The following is a 13,541-nucleotide window of genomic DNA, read 5'->3' as shown; positions in this document are numbered from 1 at the left end:
CTTTTCTTGAAAAAAGTGTTCATTACTGACAGTCCTTGAGATTCTGCAAATTCCACAAGTCTTTCACCTCTTTCATTTCTTTCACCAATTCCAAAATTTCCTATAGTTCCCCTTTCTGCACTGTTTTGTCTTTTTCCAACCTTAGCATTGAAGTCCCCCATAATAATAGTGTAGTGGGTTTTCTGCTCATCTAGAAGACTCAATTTCGGTGTACATTTCTTCAACCTCTTCATCATCATGGCTTGATGTTGGTGCATAAATCATTATAATCTTTAGCTTGTACTGCTTAGAAATCTTGAGTATTAGTCTTGACACCGTCTTCTCATGTAGAGGCCAAATTCCTGCAAGAGACTAAACTCTTCTTTCTTGTTTCCATCAAAATAGGGCCCCTGCCATACTGCAGGCACATGCAATTTGTGGGAAACATTCCCCATTTCCAATATTTGGAATGTTTGTTTTGAACAAAGTGCTGGTTTGAATAAAGGAGTGAGAGCTTGAGACATTTTCGGCAGGTTCTCTGAAGCTTGTCTATAGTGAAATTCCTACTGCAGGAATAAGAATAGGAGAGCATTAAATCTGGCCATATTCAGATGTAGATAGTGCTTGGAAATACAGTAAGCACCATTTATAGTGATCACGTTTGCAAATTGAAATTTGATTCTAATAAGCGAAAATCAACAAATATTATCCAGAGGCTATAAAAATAAAGATATAAGGCACAAATTTACACTTTATTACCAAAGGTTTATTACCGATTAAAAGATACATAAAAATTGGAATATTCTTCCGATTTTTACATTCCGAACAAAATAAAAATAAATTTATCCACAGGTTAGCAAAGTAAAAATAAATTTATACTTACGTACATAGCTTAATTAATATACATATTAATTAAACATAACACTTTGTAATATGGTTATAATTTAAAATAGTCACTTATTTTAGATTGCTTTAAATTTTCACTACAAAGTTTATTTTATAGATTTTTAAATGTATAACAGTCTATATTCACGATCACTTGCACCACTTTCTTCCAACGCTTTCCTCAGGACGGCTATAGCTTCATGAGTTTGCTGTTTCATAACTGGAATTCGTTTGGGTTCATATTCCTCCTCCTCAGCGAAATTATCAGTAACAGACTGGGCAATTTCTTCATCCGTTAAAGCTATAGTAACTTGTAGATCACCATCTATGTCCACCCAATCATTAAACTCCTGTTCACCCATGTCTTTAGCCTTTTCAACGTGATCAGTATTGTGACTTAGTTGCCCATCATGAATAATTAATCCACATTTTTTTGAAACAGTTGCTAATGCAGGTTTTGGAAACTTCATTCCAGGCACTCATTGTCATATGAAGTGCATCTAGAACAGTTATCTGCTTTGCGATATCAGATGATGTTCCCAAACCTTCATCGATAGACTGGACGATTCTTCGCCTCATATAAGGTCTTAAAGGTTTTTATTATTCTCTGATCGAGAGGTCGTATTTGAAGGTAGAAAAACTAATTCAATGTTTTTCAAAGTCAACTTTGGCTGAGCTGGGCAGTTGTCCAAAACCAATGCAGTTTGTTTGTTTTTCTTATCCAATTTCAAATCCCATTTACGAAGATAATCTTCATCCAAGCATTGGTATTGTTAGCATATTCGACAGGCAGCTGTTTTACTCCTTTAAAACATCTAGGCAATTTACTCTTGTCGATAACTAACGGCTTCATCTTGATTGTTCCCGTCATGTTGCATGAACTGTAATCCTGTCCTTGATCTTCTTTCCTGCAGATGCAGAGGAATTTTTAAAAATCATGCAGTGGTCTGGGATAGCTCTGTAGTACAACCCTGTTTCATCTGTATTAAAAATGTCTTCAGGATTATAAGTGCTTACACAGTTCGCCAAGAGGTTTTCAACCAGGTTTCAGCTGCAGAACTATCGGAATACTGTTTTTCTCCATGAAGTTTTTTGTAAACAATTCATGCCTCTCCTTCCATCTTGTTAGTCATCCATCCGTCGCCTTAAACTCTTCGTGTAGTTTTTAAACAAAATCATTAGTTTTTTGAAGAAGAATGCTACGATTGATTGGCACATTAAATGAACTGGCCTATTTTGAACAGAGCTTCATCTACTGTTTGGCATTTTCCTTCATGCTTCCTTTTTCTGGTTTCACTAATCACATTAGTGTTTAATGTGTGATGTGATTTTAACGATTTTGATAAAGATGACTGAGGCACTCCTAATTTTACTGCTGCTTCCCTTTGAGACATATTGCCCAAGTTTAATTTATCGTACGTTTCTATAATTCGTAACTTATCTTTTACACTCAAATTCACTCTCTTTCTATTCACTGACATTTTTTTTTTTTTTGTAGTAAAATTTAAAACACAGTAAAAAAGATAAGCATCAATTAATAACAAAGCACATGACACACACAAGTGAGACGAAGTTTAGATATAGAAATGAAGAGCAGATTTCAGCGAAGGGGAAATACATTTCACCCTAATAATGTGAAAACACAGAATTCCAGCTATCAGTATTATCGCAAATGAATAAGATCGAGTTTATTGCACTAACAGAAAAGTCCAATAAATCGGAAACTGCATATTGTTTTATGGTTGTGACCTCCAGAAATGTGCTTTAGAAAAATATCACAGAGGCATTCAAAATTTATTCTTATAACCGAAACATGATTCTAGTAAACGATGAAAGTATAGTGCATTTTATTGATTTGGATTGGTTCTTTGAAATTTGATTCCATTGAGTGGATGATTCTAATAACCAGTGATCACTATAACCGGCACTTACTGTATATGGAAATTTTTATTGACTTTACATAGTGCCATGTTTATCCATGGTGTGTGTACATGCACACATGCACTTTAGATAAAAAGAAGTTTAGACAAAGAGAAGAAATATTTATTTTAAATACAGAAATAAACTGTTCATATTCAAAATTGTTTGTTGTTATTTGGTTTTTTTTAGGAGCATTAGCAACTAAGGCCATATTGCTCTGGGATATGCGGTGGTCATTCCCTGACCTTTCTGCATCCTCCGTATTTGGTGGTCACAGGCTCGAACCCCGGTCTAATCAAGAAGCGTGTGCTACGCACTGCTGCTCCTTCCCACCTGGCTACGGAGGCACCATTCAAAATTGTATATAACTCTGTGGGAATATATACTCTATGCAAAGTTGTATATAACAAATTTTTACAGTTTGTCCTTATTAAAATCTACTATGAAAAGGTTTTCACAGAATGGAGATCAGCTGTCAGACTGACCTTTAGCATAAGGTTTGTGGTATGCTAGCTTTTGGCTTTTGTATGAAATTAGTTCATTGTGAAGAACTGTACGTTTACTTATTATTCTTGTTATTTTTATTTATCTGTATATATGTGTTTGTGTTTTGAGATTTTAATAAAATAGTTCATTCATGAGAAAAGTTTATTTTATCATGCAAGTTTTACAGCACCTTGATAGAAATATAGCTTCATTTTACAGTAAAGTAAATAGAAATGGTAAGATATACACTTGATGTAGGAAAGGAAAGGAAAAAACTGACTCGAGTAAATAACACAAAGGTCTTTGAGATAACAGAAGAGGAGAAAAAGCAGTATGTACTGGAACTTAAGAACAAGTTTGAGCTTCTGCAGACTTCTCAGGACCATGATATTGACGAGGAATATTACAACTTTCTGAAAGTGATAAAGCCCAAGAAACCTATAGGGAAAAAGAAATCCAAAGACGAAAAAATTAGTCAAGAAACACTTGTTATGATGAACCGAAGGCGAAAAATAAAGAGCAAGGAAAAAATTGAGTATATTGGGTTATGCAAAACCATTAGAGAGTCAGAGATGATATAAGAAGATTTAACACAAGAAAAGTAGAACAAGCATTAAGGGGAAACAAAGGATTTAAATCAGCAGTCATGAGCAGTAATACAGAAAGACAAATGATACTGAAACTGAAGAATAGCGATGGTGTACTTATAAACAGCAGAGAAGGCTTAATTCAAATAGCAGAAGACTACTATAGAGAATTATACAAGGAGCGAGGGAATGATGCCAGCAGTGGGGAAGATGGATTGCAAAGTAGCAACACATACGACATACCCGATATTCTTCCTGATGAGGTAGAACATGCATTGAAGAAAATGAAGAATCAGAAAGCCCCGGGGGAAGGTGAAGTTACTGTAGAGTTGTTAAAATTGGGAGGAAGAGACATAACACAAAAACTGGCAAGGCTCTTCACGAAGTGCATTAGAAAAGGTGTGATGCCTAAGCAGTGGAATAATGCAATCATAGTTTTGCTGCATAAGAAAGGAGATAAATTGGAAATTATAGACCAATTAGCTTGTTATCCCACATCTACAAGTTGTTCACAAGGGTCATTACTAACAGATTAGAAAGAATACTTCATGAGAATCAACCAAAAGAGCAAGCTGGCTTTAGGACAGGATTCTCAACTATGGATCAGTTTCATGTAATGTCACAGCTAATGGAGAAGGCAAATGAATATAAAACACCATTATGCCTGGCATTTGTGGATTATGAAAAGGCATTTGACTCCATACAGCATAAGGCAATGTTTCAGGCACTGGAAAGACAAGGCATAGATTCCCCATATATTATGATTTTGAAGAAAATATATGAGAGTGCTACCTCCTTTATTAGACTAGACAAAGACAGTAGGAAATTTAAAATCGAGAAAGGAGTTCGACAAGGAGACACAACATCTCCGAAGCTGTTTACTGCTGCCCTTGAGGAAGCTCTCAGAAGATTAGACTGGTCGCAGAAAGGAGTCAATGTGAACGGAGAGTACCTAAACCATTTACGATTTGCAGATGACATTGTGGTCATAAGCCACGATCCCAAAGAATTGGAGGAAAATCTTAATCAGTTATGCACAGTTAGTAAGGATTTTGGACTACAGATGAATATGGCTAAAACAAAAGTAATGATGAACAAGTATGCCACAGAAAGGGAAATAATGATTGAAGGAGCAGTAATTGAAAAGGTGGAGTCATATACTTATCTGGGACAAGTTATTAGCTGTAATAATGATAAATGGCTGGAAGTCAAGAGAAGAATAAATTTTGGATGCATAGCATTCAGGAAATATAGTCCCATACTGAAGAGCAATATCCCAGTTTGTCTGAAACGTAAAATAATGAACCAATGTATACTCCCCACCATAACTTATGGAAGTGAAACTTGGGCACTCACCAAAAGAATGGAAGAGAAGCTGAGAACTACACAGCGAAGAATGGAACGAATTATATTGCGAATCAGACTGTTAGATAAGAAGAGAAACACATGGATTAGGCAGCAAACTCAAGTAAAGGACATTCTTATCAAAACTAAAGAACTAAAATGGTCTTGGGCGGGACACATAGCTCGAAGACATGATGACAGATGGACTAAGAAAATAATAGAATGGTACCCAAGAGGAGCTAGAAGAAAACCTGGAAGACAAAAGCGGAGATGGATAGATAAAATTCATGAGTTTGTGGGTAGTAAATTGAGGGCCAGTGCTCAAAACAGAAGGAACTGGAAAGTTGCTGGAGAGGCCTTCATCCTGCAGTGGATTGAAAATGGCTGATGATGATGATGAAATAGAAATTTTGTGGGCATCCAGCCAGCTGGCATGTTTTAATCTGGCATGGGAAAGACAAGTTAAAGGTTAGTTTAGGGGGAACTCTAAAGTGTGTGTATTACATATACCAAAACACACAGAATGCTTATAAATAGATGACAGAGTATGTATTGAAAAAATACACTACAAGAATATCATTGTAAAACTTAAGTCAGTATCTGGTAGTGCCTTAACTTTTAGATCCTTACTAAAATAAAAAAAAGCTTAGAATTATTAGTGATTTCAGATCGATGTTTTGCCATTTGGAAAATAGTGGCATAAAATAAACAAATGGGTGAGAGATCTAAATTTCTTTTCTTTTCCTGATAATGGAAGAGATGTTGTGCTGAGTTGTTTTTAAATCAACTTCATTCACCCAAATATGAAAGCTAGGATCCTGTTCAATAATTCTTGAAGACTTAATTATCAATAATTGTAGTGTTGATTAATTTATTTTAAGTGATTAAGCTGGTATTAGTGTTTCTTTTTTCTCATTTTTTTTTTTATTATTCTTGAGCTTGAATTTTCTGATATCTTCAATAAGCAGACCAAGAAATGGAATTTTTTGTTCAATTAAACGTGATTTCTCTTATAAGCAGTGAAATAAAGTGACATTAATGATGGATATATCTAGGACCATTAAATTTTGAAAAATAAAAATAGTACTATAAATATTTGCAAATGTCAAACCATTTTTTAAATTAGCTTGCATGAGTACTTGTTTATGGCTCAAATTATTATTTTAGGTAAAAGTTGGAATATTCAATATGAATTATAGACAAGTCTGAAACAAGAATATTAAAATTCTAGTATAACCTGTGAAATCAATAAGAACACCAAGAAAACATCTATAATACAGTAAAATCCTGTTTACAATTGACTTATTAGGGGGGGGGGGTGCACAGATCATTTTGATCTAAGGAGTATCACTGAAAATTATTTCAAAAGAGTCATCATTTGTAAATAAATAAATTCTTCACTCTTCTAAATATACATAATTTGTAATTTCTGCTTTATTTTACTTAAATACTTACTTTAAAGTCAATAATGAATACATAAAAGGATTAAATACATCTATTGTAAGGCATACAAAAGTAAAAATATTTTGTTCATAAAAGTGCTGGAAGCATAATTTATTTATAAGAAATATCACACACATTCACATAGGCGCCTCCGTAGCCAGGTGGGAAGGAGCAACAGTGCGTAGCACACGCTTCTTGATTAGACCGGGGTTCGAGCCCGTCACCACCAAATACAGAAAGGTCAGGGAATGACCACCGCATATTCCCGGAGCAATATGGCCTTAGTTGCTAATGCTCCTAAAAACCAAACAACAAACAAACAAACACATTCACATATTTATGAATAGTATCAATATGACAATATGGCAAATTACAGTGTCTGGAGACAAGGCACCTGTGAGGTGAGATGATTGAGGTGTATAAAGCCTTGAATGGTTTGAGCATGCTCAATGCTGATGGGATTATTCCTCTTGCTCAGAATAATCGCCTGAGAGGACATAAATTTAAATTGAGGAAAGACGTGCGGAAGTTTGCCTTTACCCAGCGGGTGGTTGGTTGCTGGAACAAACTTCCATCTGTCGTTGTAGAAGTTGATAACTTAAACAGATTCAAGGCAGAACTAGACAAACATTTGGAGCGAGTGGATGGGTGAAACAAGAAGGGTGTGTGTGTGTGTGTTTTTTTTTTGGCTGATGCTATATAAGCTTGCTTTCTTGCATCATGTGCCCTTGCTAATGCTAATGACTATATTTGTGAATGGTATCGTTATTTTTCATGTATCAGTATGTGTAAATTTTGTGTTTAATGTCCCCCTTGCCCTGTATTAATGTGAAAATTCAAATTTAGCACAGTCAAAAAGTAAGTGGGAACCAAAGGGGTAAAAAAGGGGGGAAAGGTGTAATCATTCAGAAAGATAAAAAATTTAGTAAAGGATGTAATAATGAATTCTCCTGCTGCATCTTTTAAGTTTTTTTTTCCCCCATCAAGTGAATGCTTACGTAGTTACATTTACAATATGGGCAATACAGTACCAGTCTTAATTTTCAGATACAGTTTTTCCATGGTGTAAAACAGTGGATTTTAGACATAGGTGGACTTCAAAAATAATTCATTGTAATGTATGCTTGTCAAGACTAACAAGCACTAATAATAAGGGAAGTTGATCAGGACCTAGAAGAACTTTTATTAAAAAAGTATTTGTACCATTTAAAATCTTGCTGTATAAATTTAGAACTTAATCTGTATAGTTTTTTATATATATATATTCATAAAGCTTTCAGCCATAAGGCTAGCATTAAAAACATTAAATTTTTTTTTTTAATAATGGTCTTATTATTTTGTGTTTTATCCATTTTAGGTTTCCAGTAGTTGGTTTGGGAGTTGTGAGATGGGTTGATTACACTGTGTCAGAGAAGAGTTACTTCAAATTATCAACAGAGCACACACCACTTCATCTTGCTTTATTGGATGAGGTAGTATTTTTTGTTTATCTATTTTTTTGTGCATTGTTTGTTTTTATGCCTTGTGGGCTCACAGATATATGAGGTGTGGCTATTGAATAACAAGACTCTGCACACAGGCACTGCATGACACCTGTGAAACAAAGGCACAGCAGTTGACTTCGAACCTTTCCTTGGTTTTCTGCCAAGTTGCTGACAAACTAAATAGGTATTTTGCATCTACATTCACATTAGGAATTCTTTAGGGAAGTGGATGCTAGAAGTTTATCAAACTCTAACAGTAAGCTAAATGATTTTTTAATAACTCAGAGGAAAGTAGAAGAGAAATTGTCAACAAAGTTAAACATAAGAAAGGCACCTGGAGTGTATGGGATTTATCCAATTATATTAAAGGAGGCAGCAAAGGAGGTAAGCACACCCCCTAGCCATAATTATGAGAGCATCTTTGGATTCAGAGGAGGTTGCTGTGGTTGATATTGATGTATATATCCCCAATTCACAAAGGGTGACATGAGTAATTACAGATCTGTTAGTTTAACTTCTGTTACTGGGAAAATAATGGAGTCACTTGGTAAACAGGTCATGCAAGACCATATAGACAGCAGTGTAATTATACTTCAGTCACAGCATGGGTTCATTATGGGGAAATTGTCTGATCAATTTGATTGGATACTATGTTGTAGTCAAAAAGGAACTGGATGCAAAAAGTTTTTTTTTTTTTTTTTTATGAAAACCCCAAACACGAGAGGTATTAAAACCTATAGTACTTAGTACCATGCTTGGGTTGGAGGTTGAGAAGACGAAAGAAGATATTTGTTGACATTATACTTGAACTTCTGTACATTGTAATTTTCAGGAAATACATACGAAGGAAGGTTGTTCCAGAAAACGGCAGCTGAATGAATAAACGAGGAAGATGAAAAGTTGGTTCTGTGAGTTTGAAGTTGGACAGTAAATGGATGTTGGTGGCACGTGTTGAAAGAGAGAGCGGGAATAATAGAAGCCAATTCAGAAGTATCTGTAGAAAAGGGATGCAGCAGAAACAGTATATCAATGAGGCAGCGAGTGGAGAGACTCTGTTAGAGAGGAGTCATTAATTAACCTAACTGCCCTCTTCTGAATGGAATCTAGAAGCCTGAGAGAGGTTTTGGGGGCACTGCCCCAGATGTGGGAACAATATTCCATGGTAGGGTGGATTTGCGATTTGTACATAGTGAACAGCTGTTTGGAAGAAAAGTAACGCCGAGAGTAAAAGAGAAAATGAAGTTTTTTAGATGCACAGGAAGCAATATTTGTAATGGGCTTAGAGAAAACAGTTGGCAAACCATAAGATGGAAGCTTGTTTAGAAGACTTTTATGCCAAACACGATCGAAAGCCTTTGAGATGTCAAGAGCAACTGCTTGTGTTTCACCGAACCTTTCCATTGAATTTGTCCATAAATGGGTAACATAAGACAGAATATCACCAGTGGATCGACACTGATGGAACCCATACTGGTGATCGTTGATCACACAGAAGGTTTCTAGGTAGTTTAAGAGTTGGTGGTTAATTGATTTCTCCATTACTTTAGAAAGAATAGAAGTAATTGCAATGGGACGGTAATTGGATGGGAGGGATTTGTCACTCTTTTTAGGAACTGGCTGGATATGAGCAAATTTTCAAGCAGAAGGAAAAACACCTTTGGAATAAGAAAGTGAAAAAAGGTGGCAAAGAACAGGAGTAAGTTCAGGAGCACATCAAGATTCGTCAAAATCCTTTTGACGGAAGACCATAGGAGGCATTGAATGGAGTGTATTGGGAATGGTGGGAGGTGTTTTACCACGATCATTAATACATGAGTTGGAAGAAAAATGGGATGCTAGCAGGTCAACTTTATCCTTGGCTGAAGTGACAACAGAATCATCTGGTTTTGACAGAGGTGGGAGCAAATATGGGCAAAAGTTGCGGCCAGTAGTTTTTTCAAGAGACCAGAATGCTCGGCTACCATTAGGGCAAGAAGCAAGTTTTGTATTCTTAGCCTGTTCAAACTCTACTTTGGACTGATTAATAACTGCTTTACAATTATTGCGAGCTTTGGTGTACGCAGAAAATGAAACTGAACAATTGGAAACAAACCAATTACGATATGCAACGTTCTTCTCTCTGTTAGATTAGATAATGACTCCTCTCTGTTAGAGAGGAGTCATTATCTAAACCTTGGTTTAGATAAAGAACGAGATTTTAAAGTGGAGTGTGGAATAAAGGATTCCATTCCTACAAGAATAATTTCACGACACGATCTCAGCAAACGTTGAATCAGAAGTTTTGAAACTGTAATCCAACCAAGGAAAAGAAGAAAAGAAATCTCGCAGGTCATGGTATTCCCAACCTCGTGTTGTTTGGCAGCACGAGATTGGGAACAGCCATGAGATAAAGGCTCCATTGGAGAAGAGACAATCACCAAGTTGTGATCTGAGGTGCCTAAAGTACCACTCACTTCAACCGTGTACTTAGAAGGGTTGTTTGTGAGAAAAGGATCAAGCTTGTTGGCTGTATGGTTAGGATTGTCCGGCATTCTTGTAAGCAACTGAACAATCTGTGCAAGGTCATTAGTAATTGCAAAAGCCTCAGCATCTCAACCAGCTGGGTTGGTGTGACTAGAAAACTGAAGCCAGCCGGAGTTGTGAATATTAAAATCACCAAGGAAAATTACCTCACTGTTAGGAAAGTTAGGGCTGAGAAATGGTAATTGAAGTTTTACATTGACAAATGCAAAGTACTGTATATGGGTAGCAGTAATTCCAGAGTAATGTACCAACTGTGTGGTACTGCACTCAGTAGTTGAAAATGAAAGGGATCTGGGTGGGGCTAATTGTGCAGTCAAATATGAAATTCTCTGAGCAGTGAAGACAGGCTGGCAGGACAGCTCATTGGGTTTTGTTAATGATATACAGAAATTTTGCTAGCAGGGATAAGGAGATGATTACCCACTGTATAAGACAATGGTCAGGTCACATCTGGAGTACTGCACACAGGTCTGGAGGCCTGATTTTGGGAAGAATGGGGAGCTGCTTGAACAGATACAGACAGGGAGAACAAAGGGTGCTCTTATGAAGAAATGCTTCAGTTTTGCAAATTGTAGCATCTGGAGACTAGGCATCTGTGAGGTTATCTGATTGAGGTGTTTAAATTTGAATGGCTTGAGCAAACTCATTGCTCATGGGATTCTTCCTCTTGCTCAAGACTATGCATGTGAGGGGACATAAATTCACATTGAGGAAGGGTGGTTGCAGAATAGATGTTCAGAAGTATGCCTTCAGCAAATGGGTGGTTGATTGCTGGAACAAGCTTCCATCTGTTGTTTTGGAAGTGGATAGTTTGAATAAATTCAAGGAGGGGGTGGGTGAGTGAAATGTTGTTTTTTTTTTTTTTTTTTTTTGTTGATGCTGTATAAGCTTGCTTTCTTGCATCATTTGCCACTACCAATACTAAGTCATATTCCAACATGCTAATTTGCTTTTCAGTGAGAGGGTTTCATTAACTTGTGTTTTTGCAGTTTGCAGAAAAATGACAGACAAAAGAATCAAAGAATGAACCTCAAATTTTTAACAAAACTAAAGAAAACGGCAACTGGAGTTAGAAGTTGTTACATTGAGTTTATGGAGAAGATACTGTCAAGGGTGTGCTTATTTGAATGGCATAAAAGATTTTTAGAATAAAGAGAGAATGTGGAAAATGATGAATGTCCAGGCCATCACATATCCATGAAAACTGATGAAAATGTGAACCTGGTAAGGACATTGGCTAGAAGTTATTGTCGTTTAAGCATTAGAGTGGTTGCATCAGAACTCAATATGGACAAAAAAGTGGTTATACAAATTTTAATTGAATATTTAGGCATGAGAAATGTGTACCAAGATGGTGCCAAAAATTTTCAATGAAGATGAAAGAATGAAAACTCCAAGTTTGTGAAAATATTTTTTTAAAAAATTGAAGATACAGACTTTTTGAGTACTGTAATTTCTCTGTGTTGACAGCTGTTCAAGTGCAACCCAGAAACTAAAAGACAGTCGGTGCAATGGAAGAAAAACAATTCTCCAGACCAAAAAAAGCAAGAATGTCAAAATCAGAAATGAAACCATGCTTCTTGTTTTCTTTGATATTAAAGGAATTATTATGGCTGAGTATATCCCACCTAATCAGACTGTCAATCAAACATACTACATAGTTCTGACAAGACTGCATGGTAAAATTCAAAGGAAGAGACCTGAATTGCAGAAGGATTTTTGGATGCTCCATCAAGATAATGCACACAATGCACTCTCTGTTCACCAGTTTTTGTCCAAAAAATCCCTGTGTGAGAACATTTACCCTACTCACCAGACCTAGTCCCTTGTGACTTTTTTCTTGTCCCTAAACTGAAAAGGGTACTTAAAGGAAGACATTCAGAAAAAAACAACCGAACTGTTAACAGGCTTACAGAAGATGAATTCCAGAAATGTTTCTGTGCTTGGAAGAAACTTATGAAACAGCGTATGCAAGCCCAAGGCAATTATTTTGAAGGGGCTAACCTGTAAGGTACGAAATATTTCATTATTTTAATGCAACGCTCTCATTATTTAATAGCCACACCTTGTATTTTCATGTTTGTACATGTTAATTTTCATTAGTAAATCTCAGTAAGAATTACACTTTTTGTATGAAATATGTTTATATCTGATTCGATATGAAATATGTTATGAAAATTTGTTTTGATCACCTTATATAAATTTCAATATTTTATTATTGAATACAGAATAAGGATTGTGAGATGCAACACAAACGCTCTCCAAAAAAATTAATTTGTAAATCTCTCAATATCATTTTGTAATTTGTCATAGAAGGAAAAGAGCTTTAGCTGTGTTTCTGATTATCACTTGCAGCAGCAGGAAACTCTGCCTTTGTAATGAATTTCTCTAGTATTGCACTTCTTTCAAACAAATCTTTTGAGTAAATAAGAGATTAACCTTTCGGCAATGCCATTTTTTGATATTACACTACTTAAAAAAAGAAAAAAAAACATTGCCAAATGGTTAATCTGCCATTTACTTTCAAGTTTTTTTGAAATTAGTGCAATACCAGGGAAAATCTTATTTCTGACAACTGTCTTATCTATTTCTCTTCATCTGCAAATTTTTACCCTTTCAGAGAACATTTTGAAATTTTAGTTTTTATTTTCATCCCAAAATAAAAACAAGCTGTCATAGCTGTTTCTTGTCTTTTAAATAAATGGCAGATTGTAACATTTATTGGTATCATATTTTGGTAATACTATTTACTGGTGGTACAATAACAGGGCAACTTATTGCAAAAGAAAAATTAGTTCTGTTGTGAACAATAAGACCATTGCAAAAGTTGGATTGGAATTGTGCTGGCCATGAAACACTTAAAAGGACTCCTAATTTCATATATAATTAA

The 13,541-nt window shown here is 35.6% G+C and overlaps 1 protein-coding gene across 2 annotated transcripts in view; it reads left to right on the top strand.

The window, feature by feature from the left end:
* TH1 (negative elongation factor complex member TH1) overlaps positions 1–13,541 on the top strand; it is a 157,035-nt gene that overhangs the window by 89,121 nt on the left and 54,373 nt on the right. For both annotated transcript variants that reach the window (XM_090383793.1, XM_090383792.1), the window contains exon 12: positions 8,002–8,116. In XM_090383793.1, the coding sequence (XP_090239919.1) occupies positions 8,002–8,116 (115 nt within the window). The remainder of the gene's footprint in view (positions 1–8,001; positions 8,117–13,541) is intronic.

This window comes from Mastigoproctus giganteus, chromosome 10 (genome assembly GCF_048544385.1).
Source record: "Mastigoproctus giganteus isolate SK-2022 chromosome 10, ASM4854438v1, whole genome shotgun sequence".
NCBI lineage: Eukaryota > Metazoa > Arthropoda > Arachnida > Uropygi > Thelyphonidae > Mastigoproctus > Mastigoproctus giganteus.
This window is presented reverse-complemented; position numbering and strand designations above follow the sequence as displayed.